Genomic DNA, 17,979 nt, shown 5'->3' with positions numbered 1-17,979 from the left:
TGGAGGGAAAAAAGTAAAAATAAACTATTGATTGCCATAAAAAAAACATAGCTATCAAAGAAACAGTACATGAAAACATTATAGTATTACAGTTGTAGCTTTATACAATGTGTAAACTGTCCTTGCATCTGTAGCAGTAAGGCTGGTGTCAAGTTTCAGACAAAAAAGTGCAGTAAAATATAAGCTCCCAACAACAACAACAATAGGTTCTGGTGGTTCTGTTTTTTTTTTTACAAATGAACAGTGTGCTTAAGCTGCAATTAAATGTGATAAGAAACAAGGAATTTATCTCCGTAAACAGGAAGCTAAGGCAGGGCCTCATGCAGCAATCCCCTAGACTGGGTTTTTTGTGCAAGCTGAAGCTCTCTGTTCCACAGGAGTTATCCATCGCAAATGTTCTAATGCAGTCATCTTTACTAGGTTGTTGCCTCACCTAATAATCTTTTAGCTGCAGGCTGGTCATACTGATCCAGGGCAGGGTAAACAGAGTGATGCTGATCTGATACACACTGTGCATAAAGCAGTGTGTGCCACTGGTGGGCTTCTTCAGATACTCAGGGTCATGTGCTATTATAGACTTTATGAATAATAATAACAGATGATTTATGCAATAATTATGTGTCTAAATAAGGTGTTTCTTCTGGTTTAGACATAGATTATATCTAGTTTTATTACTTCACAATGGGTCTGTTTTAGACCCTTTTCAGACCCAGAACAGTCTCGAGTTGACCGTGATCTAGGCCTGGAAGCGGTGGAAAGGTCAAATATTTCTTTAGGTGATTCTTGGTGTGAAAAGTTTGAGAACGACTGCAACAGAGGCATTTGCCGCTGAACAAGCTTCTTAGGAGAGACGTGAAAACAATCCAGAACAGATGACATCTTAAGATCATTCCGTCTACAATAGACTGGGTTTGTTTTCGTTTTAGCATCACAGATTCTTGTGAATCAAGCAAAGCTCAGCAGTAACACCTACAATACATTTACTTCAGTGGTAGAGCCATAAGTGACAAACAAACCACTTATTTTGTTGTTTAAAACTTTGCTTATAGTTTCCCATGTTTAAAGAGAATCCATATAATAATACCAAAAACAACTACAACAGTTAAGGCTTTGTGTAAAATAAATATATATTTCTTTTCTCCCTGTAATACAGTACAGCTTATGTTTATTATGTAGAACGTCCACCATGAACATCTATCACATTCTAGGAACATTCTGTAGTCGTTACCATTATTTGGATTCTCAAGGTTAAGGACATTTGCATTATGTTTATCATGCAAACATTCAATATTCACTTATGTCTGCAACTACAGGCAACATAAAGTCCTTTTCTACCAAGCAACCTATTTGTCAAATACCATACTTTAAAGGTGTCAGAATAAAAACAATGCTCATGTTAAACACCAATCTTCTTTAGGCCTGGGTTCATATTAAACATTAAACACATCCCAAATCCAGTTCAGGACTCGCTGCATTATAGCAATGCTTAAATAATAAAGGAAGCTACGAGTAAAAACTTGTTTAAGGAGTCTCTCAGATTTGTGACTCTCCTGTGTTCTGCCCGCTCCGAGAGCCCTATAGAAACATACACAAGTGTGAGATATATGACATACAACACTGACATAATGACACTGTCTGTATTATACTGACCTGTGACTGTGACTGGCTGCTGGAGGGGTTTGTGCTGCTGAGTAAGTCGGAGTACCTCTTCTTCTCTGGTGTGCAGATGCAGGAGAAGAAATGTGCATACTCATCTCGTACCTGCAGAGGGCGCCAACACAGCAATATTTGATGGGAGTTTCCATAAAGAAGCTCAGAGCAAATTACAAGCAGAGTGCAACAAATGGCTTCTTCTAAAACAGCTCAACATATTAATATGAAAGGTCTTTTACAGTAAAAGTAATATTGCTGCTCCATCATCCTGGTTTAAATTCATCTGTATTAGGTCAGGGACTGCTTATATGAGCTTATTTGGAGCTTCTGATATTAGCTTGATCCAAATTACAGCTCAACAAGGAAAATGATGTCTCCATGTCACTTTTTTTTTAGGATTAGGCAAATTGGAAAAAAATAGTAAAATATGAAAAAAGCAGTAATAAGGGCTCATGTTTGTATATGACAATTGAACAAGATTAAAAAGCGACCACTCCCTTTTCTTTCTCTCTCTACTCTCTGTGGTGGTAAGAAATGTAGCCACAATGTAACTCTTGAGGTAGATTCACGGAAGTGTTGCAGCCCACACACCACATATATATACACGTAGAATGATTCAGAGGGCCCGATACGATAAAGTATATGCTAATGCTATTCTAATATATTAAAAGGGGATCAGGCTTAAGAGCAAGGACAAGCTGGAAAATAGTATTTAGCCATTTGTGGGCAGGTTGCTCCTAATTTACCATTTGAAATATCCTGTATTACAGTATTAGGGCCCCAAGTCTGATATCTAAATGAGAGATGTGGTGTTAGTAAAATATGTGGAATGAATCTGTGGCGAGTCCACTTCCTCCCAAGTAGTAATTTGTTTCTTTGAGGTTACATTAGTATTTGTGGCTTCTGGCAATAAAAAAAATAGTTTTTGGCAACGTCATTAAGTATGTACTTGTGTAACTACACGTAAATACTACTTGAGGTTTTGCTCTTTATCTTTAAAATGATGAAACTGACTCCCATAGAGACGCCTCACACACTAAGTCGAACAGCAACGCAGCCAAGTTCATTCCAGCAACTGTGTTTTTTCCCACAAAAGCCCAGCCTGGCTAACATCTTACCTGTTTTGAAAGTAGGCAATGCATGACAAAAACCAGCGCCCCCTGCAGGCTGTTGAGGATAGTGAAGATATAGGCCAGCGCCGAGTTTGCGGCCCCTTCGAACAGGAAGGCCCCGAACACCCACATGAGGCCCAGTATGCACATCTGGGCTATGGCTGTTACTGTGAATGCTCTGCAGAAAAGAGGAGGGGGCAGATAAGCATCAAGAAAATATTAACAAAACTCCAGACGTTTACTATGACTCAGCGTATGGAAATTCTCCCTGAAAACTTGTAAAGTAAATACAGATAAGATACAAGAAAAGAAAAAGGGAGGGATGCGCAGTGGCAGTGAATCACCTCGGCCCTGCACCGATCTAATTTATAGTTTCAGGGATAGTATTTTGTGTAACACTTTTCTCACTCCTTGTTTCCTGCCTTTTCTTCACTAAAAGCAGCTGTAATTCCCGGACCACAACATGAGTCATAGGCCACAAACTGAGTCCCATTCATTCAAGGTCTAGTTAAACTGATATCAAAATGGATCTGAGACTGTTGCATTGTTTTAGTGATTTTAGTCAGCAAACCACACATTTTAGTGTTAGCAATAGAGAGGCATAGGTTTATTTTGGCTCTGGCATCTAGTAATTTCTGACAAGGCACATGAAAGGCAAGGACACTAACCACTTCCCTGCAGGAGGAAGACTTTTCCAAGGAGCTAAACAGTCCTGCCTGCTCACCACGAAACCCGCTCCCATTTCAGAAGCAAAATTTACCTTTGTTTTTCCCATAGTCAATGACAAATACATAAACGATGGAGGCTAATCCAGTGTGTGACAACTCATGACCATTGATCACACTAATTTAATCAGTATTTACCCGATTCGTTATGAATTGAAAAGTTGCCATATTTTTAATCTTAAGGTCAGAATGATATAGACATGGGCTTTGTGTATGTTATAATCAATCAAGAACTTTTCAAAGCTTTAAAAAGATTTATTTGTACTTATCTTATGTAATATTTTTGAAATCATCCTTGACATAATTCTAAGCCTTTTTGAGACACTAAAACTGAAATGAATTGGGTGTTAATGATCGCTGATTATGGGTCTCCAACAAACCTCTGACCAAAGCTGAATTTGACTTTAAAAGCAAAGAGCTGCGTCGATGGATGGCATTGGGAATTAAATGAGTCCTTGCAAAGAAAACATTCCAAGGATTTCACTCCAGTTTCTTTCCATTTGTGCATTTTCCAATTCCCAAAGCTGCCACTAACAGACTTGCCTGATCTCACAGTGTGAGTTTGACGAGTGTGATTAAAAGCTACGAGTCTGTCTGGATATGAACCTCTGCACTCACCTGATTTTATGCAGTTTGGACAGGTCTGGATTCAGACTGGCGAACTTCAGAGCCAGTTTCCACACCGTGATGATGAAGAATAAGACGTTCATGACGATTATGACGCACACGGGGCCGAAGAAGCTCCAGATGAGGCCGTCTTTCAGAGAAAGCCAGCAGCTGCAGAGTGAGAGCAGAAACACATGCGTTTTCACTGCATTTACTTTACATCAGCACGGAGATAACTGCAGGCTTATGTGATGGTGTAACAGATAAAACAACCACACAACAATTGCTACTGAACACAAAGGGCAGCACTGCAAAAATGCAATATCTGCATCAAAGGAAAACTTTTCTTTCCAGAAAAATGAATTTCTTCTTATGTGTGAAAGTAGATTTTACCCCCCAATAAGTAGATTCCCCCTCTTGTTGGTAACTGTAAGCAAATGTGCAAACTTACTACTGCTCTGTGCCGTATCCCGTGGGTCTGATTATGGCAGAGATTATGACAATGCCGAGGGGCGCCCCATAACCAAACATGTAGAGGTAAAGAGGTCGCATTGTGGCGTTAAAAACCAGGACCACCATCCGGTACAGCTGCACCCCCTCCAAGAGCATCCAGGTGAAGACCCCCAGGAAGGAGTAATGCAACAGGGCAGCAACGAACCGGCAGCCGCCCTGAAAACATGGGAAAACAAAAAGGGCTTGTGTTACGTTTAAAGTAAATTTTACTTCAGGACATAGACAAAGGGGCAAAAGGTAACAAACAAAAACTTCATACTGGTTGTTGCAGTTTACTTTTTGATTGGGTAATAGATACAAACGACGTTTAACTTGCTGTGTACTGAGGAAATTATGCAGTAACAATACTACACTTGAGAAAAACGTCTTAAGTGTACTTGTACCTTTCTCCTTATTAGTTTCTTTTCATTGTGGCTGGAGGAAAACTACTCTGCCTCACCCTATATCATGATTGCATTCTTGCATGTGGAGAAAATACATCTGTTGCATTGGTTTGTAGTATTCTGACAGAGTAAACATAAAGCCTGAATCAGCATTTGAGTGGATTTATTCATGATAGCGTTTATCAGATAATTGTCGAGGAAATTACTAAACAAATTACATGTTTGGATATAATTTCCAGCCTATAAAGGGTTAATAATTAAACACAGAGTTCATTCACCTGTCTATGTGAAGTTCATGTCTGATAATAGGGTCAGTCGCCTTGTTTGTGCTGCTTAACGGAAGCGGATACAAAGGAGACGGATTTAAGAGGTTAAGAGGAAAAGGAAACGGAAGAGGAACCACAAAAAGCCAAATATTAAGTGAAGTATTTAAAACTGGGAAAACATATCATTAGAGCTGATGTCCTTTTGCGTAATGAGTAATAAAAGGTAACTCTGTCTTTTGTCCTGAGGTGAGGAGGGGAGCCTGTGTATTATCTTTGTCAAATAGCACATGTTTTATGGCTGGCTGGTGAGAAGTCCGTAGTGTTTATTTTAGCTGCTAACAGAGTGATGACGTCCGCCCTTGTGTAAACATACCACTGGTTTAGTCTGCGATATGCCAGCGAGAAAGACCAGGTCGGCCACGAAGAGGCAGATGCAGAGGTGGAGGTGGATCGTGGTGCGCGTCCCTTTGATGGAGTGACAGAAGGCGAAGGTGAAGATGCTCATGACCAGACACAGCAGGGAGATGACCAGGCAAATCCTAGTCACTAACTGGAGCCCAAAGGTGTGCTGAGAAAACAAAAACAAGAACATTCAGGATCTTTCAGAACTGCAAAATAGATTAAAAGAAAGTGAACAGATTTATTTCTCGAGCAAGACAAGGAGATACAACATGCCAATGGGCAATGCGTTGGTGACAGGAAATGTTTCATAGAGACTGGATAATTTTTTCAATGCTGCTGATCACATTGTAGGGCTGTGGGCATTCGTCGCATTCAGTGTTTGAATCAAAGCTAAATAAAAGCTAAATATTACATATATTATATTCACAATGCTACTGGACTTGAAAGTAATGCGCAGCTGTCTCCACTCTTACAGAAGAAAATGGTCAGGTTTGTTCCACCTCGGAGGCATTAAATGGAAGCAGGCTGCCTTGACTAACAGCGCAAAAAGCAAAAAGGAACATTCCTTTTCTATATTTCGACAGAGTAGCGTGAAAGAGGGTAAACAGACATTCAATTACATTTTCCGACGCTGATGGTGCCCTGGAAGTGACATGAGGGAGAAGAAAGAGAGGGGTGAGAGAAGTGGAGAAAGAAGGGGTGATTATGTCGGCCAGAGTAACTTAGGGCCCAGGTTTTGTAAGTCGAGGGCACGAGGTTGGGGGATCCTATGCGTCAAAAAAGACCACATGACTTGAAGATCCAAGATTATACAATGGTGCTGAAAGGCTTAATGTCCTTGTAATTGAGAGCAACATTGAAATATTGATTCATCTTCTCATCAATCGTCATGCGTTTGTGTGTTAATGCTCCAACTGTTCCACAGCCAATGGTTAGGATACAATAAGTACGATTGTCCCTTTGCAAAATCATAAAACAGTTCTGTATAAAAACAATTAAGGCTGAAAGCAATAATACAGTATCTTAAAGTCTATTAGTCTGCTGCTTAAGTTCAGACATGGCGCAGCTTTCCTCACACACTCCGTCTTCCCTTTGGTTCACTGCTGTGCTTGTCTGTTGTCTGTTTACTGTTTGGGCAACGCAGTGCAGATGAATGGATTTATAGGGAGCGCTTCATGGGGAACAGATGCTCGCCTCTGTTGGAAAATGGTTTAGGTTTGGAGCCGCACCAGCGATGGCAGTCCAGACCACAAAACCAAAGCGCTTTTAGGAGTTTTAAGATGAAAACTGGACATAGATGTTAGCGAGGAGTGTGTGGCCTGGCCAAACAATACAGAAGGAATTGCCATCGAGATTAAAAACATCTGTTTATACTTAGTAATTATAGTTTCTTTGATAGTGCTATAATAATTACGTATTACTAACTCATTTTCTGTTTTGTTTAGGCTGGTTTACTTCTGTTTTGGACTCACAATCTTCAGAAGCTTCTGATCCCTATAGTCAAGTCTAACACCTGAAGACAAGAGCGAGAGAACGAAACTGAGAGCCGACTCAAACATAGAAAATAGATTTGTATGAGAAGAGTTAGAATTATTGATTTTTGCCATCTGCTTAATGAACAACCTTTAAGTGGTGTTGTGAATAAAAATCTTTCATCCAATATTCTCTATTTTGATCAATGCCTCTCTGGGGGTTCTTACCTCCATAGGATACAGCGCCATGAGGACGGCGAAGCTGCTCAGATGTTGGCAGCGGCAGACCGTGTGTGTAGCATTAGACGCCTCCTGACGACTGCAGCCATCTGTGGCCCAGGCCCCTCTGTCGTTCCAGTACACACACATGTACTTCAGCCCCTCAGACTCCTCACTGGCCTGATCAACAGAAGGAAAAACACAAAACACCTGAATTCACAATGCCTTTGCACTAATCAAAAAATATCTTATTCACAACAGAATTAAGACAGATGAGATGTTTCTAACTTTGATGATTTCCAGTATAAAGTTCCGAATGAAGAGCTGCTTTAGGATCTGAGATATTTACCTCGACGTGTCTGAGTGTAATGTAGACTGGTTGGCTCAGGTTTTCAGTGGCCGGGTTGGACACAACAACTGATACAACTTTAGAGTTGATGTGAAACGATGGATCTGCGTTGCCTTTTTCTTGCGCTCTGAGCTCATCGAAGGACTTTTTCACATATTTGTCCAGGTTTTTGTAGCTCAACAGCGCAGCCATGGCAAACCCTGGGAACATATATCACAGACTGTTATTTTCACCTTCTCACGCATGCTTTACATAAAATAACACTTATGAACTATAATATAAAAGTTTACCAGGGTATGGCCCTGTCCCAGAGGCTGTGTCCCAGTCCGTGTCGAGACGTGCATTTTCACCAGTCAGACTCACTGGTCCAGTCGGTCGTGTTTCTCCCTTCTGCACTGCGATCTCAGCATCTGTCCAAGCAATTCAGACATTAGTTCTCTACTAACATCAGTGTTTTGACCGAAGGCCGCGGGTTGCGCTGCCTTAGCCTAAAACCACAGCGCTGGGGGCCGACATTAATGCATTACCTCAATATAGGGGCGGCAGTACAAGTTAGTCTTCCATAAGCAAGCAATGCACTTTAGACACGTTAAAAATGACTTTAAAGCCTGATTTCTAATTTTCCTAGACTTTCTGTAGCTAGATATTCCTCCTGTGATAACGCTGGGTTAGGCACAATTACAGGGACCAGACAGGTTTTCGTAAGAAACATTCTAGAAATCTTGTGTACTGATGAGGGCCGGACTTTGATTGACAGGCCGTTAGCATTAGATCCCGCCCATATGCCCTTTTTAGGAACATGCGCCGTCAGAGCTGGATAGGAGGAGTCTGTAAATCCGCCATGATTTCCCCCTCGAACGTAGTTATTATGGAAAACGGGGAGGAGTGAGGGGACGGAGTTTATTAATATTATGACAATGGCTGGTAAGTCAAACTTTGCTCGAAGAAAATGTGACTTTAAGAACCATTTCTATGTAAGTCCAAAACAGAGCTGCATTAAGCATTCAGGTCTAAATAAATGTGCGGGAAAGTTAAAGCCTCTCTTAAAGAGGGGGTAGTATGTTTTTTTCAATCACATAGCACGCTGTCTGTGGCATCAGTGGGGAGGGGGTTCTGCTGAGTAGCAGTGGTTAGTTACTCGGCTGGTGACGAAAGCTCGGAGGCGTCTCCAGGAGGTGGGGGCGTTCCTAGGAGGACTCAGGCAAACCTATCCCTAAAATGGCTGCCGTCAGAGTTTTTACAGATTACTCAAAAATACGTGAATGTGCCAAGGCAACACTTCAAGCATGTTTTTAATGAGGCAATGACATAATAACATGATGTAAAGCTTGAAAAATTTTGCATAATACCCCCCCTTTAAACACACCCAGCTGAATGTTTCACTGCATTGACAACAGATCTGTGGCCCTCAACGCTGTGTAAACGTCAATATGCTTCCCTCTATGATAAAGGTTTTAAATGCTGCTCTTTATTTACACCACGGAAACACCACAGAATCGTGTGCAAAAAGTCAGCTAAAACTTCATTTACAGGCTTTCACGGCCTAAACAGAATGTTATTGTAATTTGTAATTAGAGGAGGATCAGAAATTCCTGAAACATCAGCGAAAATGAAGCTCATTCATTCATTGAAAAGCTTAAACTTTTTGTAACTTTATTAAAATTTACAGAATGATCTACTTCAGTTTGTTTCCTGCATTTCATGCTACTTGTTTTCATTCCATGTTAATGATGTTTTTGTAAAAGCACAAAATCCTTAAAATTCTTTTATGTATAGATATATATTATGTGGGAAAAAATGCTTATGAACACAATTTGTAAACCGAGAGTTAGAGCTGAATAATTCCCATCCTACCAGTCTCAGTGGTCTCTATCCGGGTGCTGTTGTGTTTCAGCTGTGGTCCGATGAACCTGATGGAGTCCTCCACTGTATGGAGCAGGTCAGTCACATCCTCCCCCCGGTCCAGCAGCTGAACGGGCGACAGGATGGACTCGGTAGCGGTGAAAAGTTTCTGTTCCAAAACAAGACACACAGTAAAACACCTGAAGGTAATTTGTGCGTCTGTGAAAGTGTTTTTGTAAGTGCTTTTCTAACCTCCAGTAGCGCCTCTCCATCAGTCTTCCCCTCCTCAGGGGCAGTCGGGGCGGACAGAGCCAAACAGCTGGTCTTCATCATGGAGAAAATGGCTGCCAGGCCGCTTAGTGACGGAGAGGGAGACTGCGAAAGCAAAACAGAGCAAGGTTCAATTATACAAATCCTAAATAGGTGCACTTAGTTTAGTGCGTCACCGCTTCTAAGGGAAAAGAGCAGAAAGATGCAATTAGAGCCCGACAGCAAACATTTATATTTCTATGGAAAAGTCTAATTATTCCTGTCGTCCAACTGAAAGAGACAAACACTAATCATGGAAAAACGTTTCATTTACTTAAGGTAAGATGTGAGCATGGTCTGCAGTTCAGACAATGAAAAAAATCCTCCGAGTTATCACTAACTGCTTATTCTGAGTGATATGGATGTTATATTTGATGGGTCCAAAAAGATGAGCTGTTACTTGTAGCAACTATCATGGGGATAACAAACAAAGACAATTTCTCAATTTCAATCACTACAGTTTATAAGTATGTGGGCTTATTCACTGAGGCCAATTTTAACATGTTTTTGTAATGAAAGCCCAAGTCGGTCAGTTATTCCTTAATTGTAGTGTGCACAACCAATACACTAATCGACTACAGTCTTGTGTAATATGTGTGCAGGCCGGACTTACCGTTCCTGGTGCAATGAAGCTGTCACAGTCCAATTCTGTAAAAATAACAAAGTGTGATTGTGATTACATTAGATTTCGCTCTTGTCCGGTACAAGCGCAGTAGATAACATCAGTGAATGGCAATAAAAGTCTTATCTGGAGGTACATACGGCAGATACAGATCGTATCTAGTTCTGCATAATTCAGAGCTGACAGCAATGGAAACACAAAGTGCACGCTCAGGGTCGGGGCAAAAAATGAACTCCAGTTTTGTGAAGACGCTTAAAGCACGAGGTGAAACTCTTAGGGAGGTTTAGCTAAAAGTTGGATCAACAAAAGCATTACCAAATATGAGAAAGAAATTACAGATTGACTGATATGGGTTATACCGTTATCAAAAATCCAGAGCTACTAATGATTTGGAGCTGATTTGAAAAGTTTTTACATTAAATAATATGAATTATAACTATTGCAAAGATGTTTTGGCATCAACTGTATCGCAAAAGTGTCAGAAAAAGCCTTGCATGTCTCATTTAGTCACATAAACTAACTGAACAAAAAACGATAATCTACAAGTGCATTTATTGGCCCAATACGTCAAACTGACATAACTCAGTCAAAATGTCCTGCTTTTGTTGTTCAATGTATTTTCTCATGTTTGTAATCTTGCATGTTCAGGCTTCTTCTCGTGAGCTCAAAATGCTCTTTTCCACCTGCTTTACTTTTGCTTCACTACATGTTAGAGCCTGTATCTGTACTTCCTACTCCACTACATTTTTAAATTGGGTTAAAAATAAAAGCATTTTATTTTCAAAGTGACCTCTCTACGATGAACTAGTTTAGTCCCAGTTTAGACTTGGTTTAGTGGTTTACTCCTTTAGACCTTGTTTTTAGACGTGACCTGGGTTTAATCTGGGTTTAGATCTGGTTTACTTCCTGTTTTGACCTGAGTTAGTGGTCTACTTGTTTAGACCTGGTTTGATTCAAATGATTTAAAAACAATCCTGCATTACACTCTAAAATATTTTTACTTTTACTGATAAGATAAGATAAGATGATACTTTATTGATCTCACAGATGGAGAAATTGCATTCGATGAGAGAGCATCCGGCAGCAGCACCCATTCAGTGCGCACCACATAAAGTACATTTTACAATGCATACTTTTGTACTTTTACTTAAGTAAAAAAAGTTACTTTTACATTTTTGGTCATGTATCTCCACTTTTACCTAAACTTAAGAAAATGTAGTTTTATATTTTAGTCCATAGCACTTTAGTGCTTCATAACATTCTGCTCTTTCCATTGAGCTACATAAAATGCCCTTTACGCCTTATCTAAAAATGATGAAGAATTATCAGATTCCCTTGAAATGTCCCTAAATTTCAAAAGTCATCTAGATATGAACTCAAAACGTTTTGAAGCCTTATCTATTATTATAGTTTCACACGCTCTCACTGTCCCACAGTTCAGTGTGTGCTGTCGGCATAAGGGCCAGAGGAAATGAACGCACTTGAGTAAAGGACAGTACCTGAGCATGGGGTCCTGGCGTTCCCATAGTTTGTGTAGCCTTTTGGACATCTGCACCAGTAACTCCCATCGACGTTCTTGCAAGTCCCCACTCCACAGAGGCTGTCTGCCATTAGGTCTGTCGTTAGTTCATCGTTCTCACATTCGTTAATATCTGTAAATGATAAAAGAACATATCTTTAAGTCATAATGGTGTGGCTTATGTGTATCAGTGGAAATGAGTGTTAAGTTGCATGGTCTTAATTTGGCTTCTGTTAGTACTGTTTTATCTGCACTGTTTTCCGTTTTGGGCTGAGTATGACACATCTTTTGCTCTCTCGCTCTGCACATGAACATTTTTACAGACCTTTTACAGGAGAGGTTAACTATTACGGTATAATTACACATGAAAAGGGCTTTGTTCAGCAGGGTTTATTACCCTTTTAACGGAGGAATTTTGCAGATGTAGGTAGCTATTATCATTGTGATCAAACCAACAACATTGACAGGGAGGTCATTTGTCCAGTAATGTACAGAGATCTTAAGTATTACCTATTTAAAATGATGAAGTAATCGCAAACCTGGGGGCAAACAAAGGCACAGCTGCTGACAGTCCATTTACAGCGACATCTAAGTCTACAAATAGCTTTTGTATGTAGACAACTTGAAACAATGCCGTGAGAGTGCTTGTAACGTAAGCTTTCTGGAGTAGTACTTTGTAAACAATAAACTTAAGTTGTTACTCATCGCAGGTAAATCACGTGTTAAAATCTCAGTTAAGTTGACATACGTTACAATTGCAGTGTAACGCCTCATTTGAAAGGTCTACAAAACTGATCGTAAGTCGTGTGTTTTATGTGGCCTTTGTTCGTTGCTTTTTTGTTGCTTTTTGGGCATGTTTTTGTTGCTCTTTTGTTGCTTCTTTGACGCTTTTTTTTGTCACTTATTTGTTGTGTTTTTGTCACTTTTTTGCTGCTCTCTTGTGGCTTTTGTTGCGTTTTTCATCCTTGTTTTTGTCGCTATTTTGACGCTTTTTTCCAAGAAGCTTTCAGATTTGGTTAATTGGGTCCATTCAGTTATTCCATACAACTATTTACACTGCTGGGAACTGTTGATTTAAGTTCTATTTATTCTTCTTTTTTTTTTACATGTATTTACTGTTTTCCAACTCCACTAAAAACATCGGCAACATCCCTACACCCCACACTTGTGCAACATAGATTCAAAGTCTTGCCCAAAGACCCAACCACAGCAGCTAGGATCTTCTTACTGACGTATTGTTCAGGTATATTATCGTAAAGCCAAAGAAATGGAAAGGTAACCGCTCAGAGGCACTCACCTACACAGTTCCCCTGTCCCGAAACACTGGTGTCATTCATGTATCCAGAGCGACAGGTGCATTTGTAACTCCCAAAGGTGTTGGAACACAGGGAGGCTGGTCCACACATATTCTCGTGGTCTGTGCACTCATTAATATCTGACAAAATATAGTAACCCAGTTTGGTTAGACAGCAGAAACAAATGAGTTTAGATTATATGGATATCACTCGCCTTGGCACTGTCCATCGTAGGTGAAATTCACACTCCCCCTGATATTTTGGTACCCGGCCAAGCATTGACAGTAGTAACTGCCATTGGTGTTGAAGCACTTTGCATATTTGCCACAGTGATCTTCAGGGTCCGCGCATTCATTCTGGTCTAAAGGAAAACAAATTAGGCTTATCAGAGCAAAGGATCAAGACCATATTACTTAAAAAGGACAGATGCTTTACAATTACAAGGAAATTGGCCAAACCCGGTCCTGGTTTATTGCGTTATAAAAAAATATGCAATTGAACACTTTCTAGACAGAAGTTGCTCAAATGTTACAAATTATTTACCAATGCAGTCACGTCCTTGTGAGATGAAACCATTTGGGCATGTAGTGATGCCTTTTGCCACCACCCACATAAAACCTAGAAAACAGAAACAGTGCATAGTTGTTTTCCAAGAAACCATTTTGGGATAATCTTTTAAGACCTAATTAGATATAAAGGCCAAAACTAACCACAATTGTAAAACCAAGACATTTTGAGGTCCATGCAGGAATTCCTATTTTTAGTGTTTGACATTTTACAATTACAGTGTTGAGTCCTGCCTCGAATAAAACTCCTAATAAAAGTCCTTTTACTACTACTGTTTTTTGTTTTGTTTTTGTTTTTTAAAGCAGAGAAAACTTCCTGCTGATAGTTTTGATGGTTCCTGCCCTTTACTGCTTCTCTTGGGGCGGCCATAAAGCCAGGAAGACATACGTATGTCATCGTGTGAAAGGTAAGTCTATGCTTTCTGTTTCTTCTATAATTAGGAAAATACATAGCCTAAATTAAAGCAGTACTAAGTAACTCATGCCCCTAGAGGCCATAAGCGCCACTGCAGGTGTTGTAGCATGTTGCGTTTTTTTACTTATTAATTGTCCGTGAGAGTAAATACTACACTAACAGAAAAGACAAATGGAGAAAGGGATATTGTACATCCAATTCCACAATGGAGATTATTTCTTTTGACTCAAACTTAGCTGTAAATACTGTTTAAGTGGCACTATTCCGCAGTTAGCGTTTGCAAAAATGTTTGTTGCTTCGATTGGTCCACTACAACGCTCTGCCTGTGCATCTCTGGAGGCCGAGATGGTCCAGTGTGAGTGAGATGTTTGTCACTGCTGGAATAAACAATATAATATGTACTGTTTCATATGCCCGCTGAATACAATGGTTCACTGGTTGATGTCACCTGTAGTGCCATGACTGTCATTTTAAAAAATGTTGTTATTGTTTGTTATACTGTGTCCCTCTGTCTCTTTGGACCTCTAGCCTCAAGTTGAATTGAATTGAAGATGGACAACTCCTGCATGACCGAGAGCCTACACAGACATCAGTGGGAGACAGTTTTCCGTTGGTCCTTAAATTAATAAAGAGGTAAAAGACCTATTATAACCAAAATTTTACTATTTCTAGGTCACCACAGCATAAGATCGACGTTAACGTCACTACCAGGTTGTTTATTTAAGAACACGCCCCTCTTGAAGCCCTCTGATCTAGACTTTGACCAGCATCAGAAAGCTTTGTTCTTGTTATGATTTTTTTTTTAAAGGTTGCAGCTATAAAGATAATCTAATTCAGCAAATATTTAGTATTAATTCCGCCTACTCAAGCTGTAGATCCCAATTAAAATTATCTACGACCTACAGTATGACGGGGTAGACAATGTCAGGCCCTAATCTGGCACACCAACATATTTGCATTGGCTCCGATAATTTACAAACTATAATGCACACAACAGATATGAAAACCTGTTTAAGCAGCCAATCAATTCCTTCCAAAACCTCCTTGGGGAAGACTCAGACCCCGTTGGCCCATGTTTAAACGAGTTCCCCTAATGCCTATCCTGATCTACTAGGTCCTTTAGAATTAGAATCACTTCAATCTCAGCCAGAAGAGACTTTGTGGACTTCTCTGAACTATGACCCATGGAGAAAATAAAACTTTTCTTTTTAAGTTCTGCATTACTCTCTGTCACGGAAAACATAAACATTGCATAATGCAGGTTTTTCCTCTAAAAACATTTAGTTTTCTTTCCACATGCTAAATTCCCCGAACATGGCGTATACACTCTGAGTCTACTAATGTCACTATAGGGGTACACACACACAGCCCCTTATAGTGTGAGATAAACAGCGTTCAAGTCTGAGTGTGTCCCTGCTTGGACCACAATAGAGCCCTCTGTTGTGTCTTCCATGTAATGATGACCACAGACAGCCGCGAGACAGTGTGACCAGTGCTGACTTTACAACTGAAAACCTCAAAATACTGACAGAGACTTCATACCAGGCTCAGCTGACTTTCATTGACCATATTGAGTGCCAAAGTCGTGCAAGCCTTTTTTTTGTCTGTTCTTCCTGTTGTCCTTTTGGACCAAAGAGAAAAAGAGAAGTTACTATGACATGTACCCAAGTATGAATGACCTGGCTTGAGCAATACTGAATTCACACTGCGTTATCAAAAGTCACGTTTTGTTGGTGTTGTTTTAAATTCTGCCTTTTTTTTAAATTCTTTTTTTTTTTCCTTTTCTGCTCAATTTTGTGGCACTTCCCGTCATGCTCCATTTCTTCAATTAGATAGAACTTATGTTCCCATTTCAGACTAGTACACTCCCTAAACTGTAATTTAATTATTAATAAATTATAGCCCGGTGACTAAAAATACATTGAAACATGAATGAAAATTAATATCACTTATTCTCTTGGAAAACACTTTGTGTATTTGATTAACTAGCCGTTTCCATGGTTACATGTTTTGCTGATACAAAAAAGAAATGCATTGAAGTCACTTTTATTTTATATTCGATAGGCCTACGTATAGTAAGTGAAATGTCACTGCGCCTGCTTTTTCCCCCAGATATATTAAAATATCACAGTTTATCAGACAGAACAGACAGAGGAGACCATTTTCTGTCTTACCCCTATGAGGTCTTGTGTAAAGGAGGAAGCTTTGCAGTTGTCTTTTTAGACCTCATACAGTCATTTTGTTTACAACACCTCTTACCCAAACTCTGCCCATAGGTTTACTCAAATGTAGACCTAGTATTTTCAACAAAAAATCCTTCAAAATTAAGTGGATACCTGAATGCTTCTTCTATACTTTACAAACCATACCCATACAAAATACTGTATATCCTTTATAGCCTTCATATATAGACTTCATCATTTTAAATGAATCAATCAATGAAAAATCAAACAACTTTTCTAATGACGGACAAGTTGTTTGGAGTCAAACAGTGTTAATTTTGACAACATATTTTAATTTAGTTTTAGTCTTAGTCTTGTGACTAAAACGTAATTTAATTTTAGTCGAGATTTAGTCAAAAAAATCTTTTCAATTTTAGTCTAGTTTTAGTCGACTAAAATTGCATGTCAATTTAGTCGACTAAATTTAAGACTAATTTAGTCGGCTTTATTTTTATAATATTCATTATAATCATATTTAATAAAGCTCTTCTGCTTCATGGAGCTGCTCCACATGAACAAAGCTCAGAGCTGATCCTTTGGCAGAGAATTTACATGATCTGAGGCTCTTTCAGACTATGAATAGAAGTTTGGATGATTTTAGTCTCTCCCTTTCATTTTTATTTAGTCTTATTTTAGTCGACGAAAATATCTGGACATTTTAGTCATAGTTTTAGTCTCATGAAAAACTTTTAATTTAGTTTTAGTCCAATTTTAGTAGTCAAAAATATCACTTTGACTAAAATTAAGACTAAATATTTTAGTCGAGAAAATTAACACTGGAGTCAAAACCCCAGTTTAATTCATGGGCAAGTGCATCGACTCTGCCCATAATGTATATTCAGTACAAAACAGGTAAACTCTGCTTTCCCCTGTCACAACAACGCCTCTGTTCCATCCCTCCGAGTTAATTAGACTTTAAGTTGCTCATTAACCAGCCAGCTCCAGGCTGAACAGCTTCTTTCACAAGTTTCTTTTTTCCTTCAGTGGTGGTGTGTGTGTTGTATACTCTTCTGCCCACATACAAGACAACAATAGCGTTTTAGCGGTCACTGCAGCACGTTTGACTTGTCACCACTCTGACCAATGTCCACGCATCATTATGACAGCACAACACCGCTTATTGTTATTACTCCGACTTCTGCACTGAGTCCGGCGGTCACATCTACTTCAGACATTCACTCCATAGCTGAGCGCAAACTGTGAAGACACGTGGCCCTGAAACGTCCAAACCTCTATTCGCTGTTGTTACATTTTCTCTGGAGACTGACGAACTGATGTTAAAAGAAAACTTACCAAGTAGAAGCAACTCCTTCCCACACTCCATGGCGAGAAAAGTGCTGCTCAAGAATCAAGCTCGAATCCTTGAGAAGAGGATTGTTTCCGAGGTAAGTTAAAAAATCATACAGTTTTCAAAATTGATGACTAGAAAGGCGTAAAAGGGGTATCTCCACTGAATGTATGGCGCGGTAAATCCAGAGTGAACTTTCCC

At 39.6% G+C, this 17,979-nt stretch overlaps 1 protein-coding gene across 1 annotated transcript; it reads right to left on the bottom strand.

The window, feature by feature from the left end:
* Positions 1–920: 920 nt before the first annotated feature.
* LOC306961231 (adhesion G protein-coupled receptor E5-like) lies at positions 921–17,979 on the bottom strand. The gene is made up of 17 exons (XM_079553890.1): positions 17,784–17,979; positions 13,831–13,905; positions 13,502–13,648; positions 13,290–13,427; positions 11,973–12,125; positions 10,465–10,499; positions 9,795–9,917; positions 9,555–9,711; positions 7,991–8,110; positions 7,701–7,900; positions 7,361–7,531; positions 5,632–5,826; positions 4,548–4,765; positions 4,109–4,267; positions 2,772–2,943; positions 1,651–1,761; positions 921–1,575 (listed from the first exon to the last, which is right to left on the bottom strand). Exons 1-17 carry the CDS (start codon positions 17,812–17,814, stop codon positions 1,534–1,536), a joined length of 2,247 nt encoding a protein of 748 aa, XP_079410016.1. The 5' UTR covers positions 17,815–17,979; the 3' UTR covers positions 921–1,533.

The sequence above is a fragment of the Gobius niger genome (assembly GCF_951799975.1).
Source record: "Gobius niger genome assembly, chromosome: 3".
Lineage (NCBI taxonomy): Eukaryota > Metazoa > Chordata > Actinopteri > Gobiiformes > Gobiidae > Gobius > Gobius niger.
Note: the sequence above shows the minus strand (reverse complement) of the source record. Positions and strands in the feature narration are given on the sequence as shown.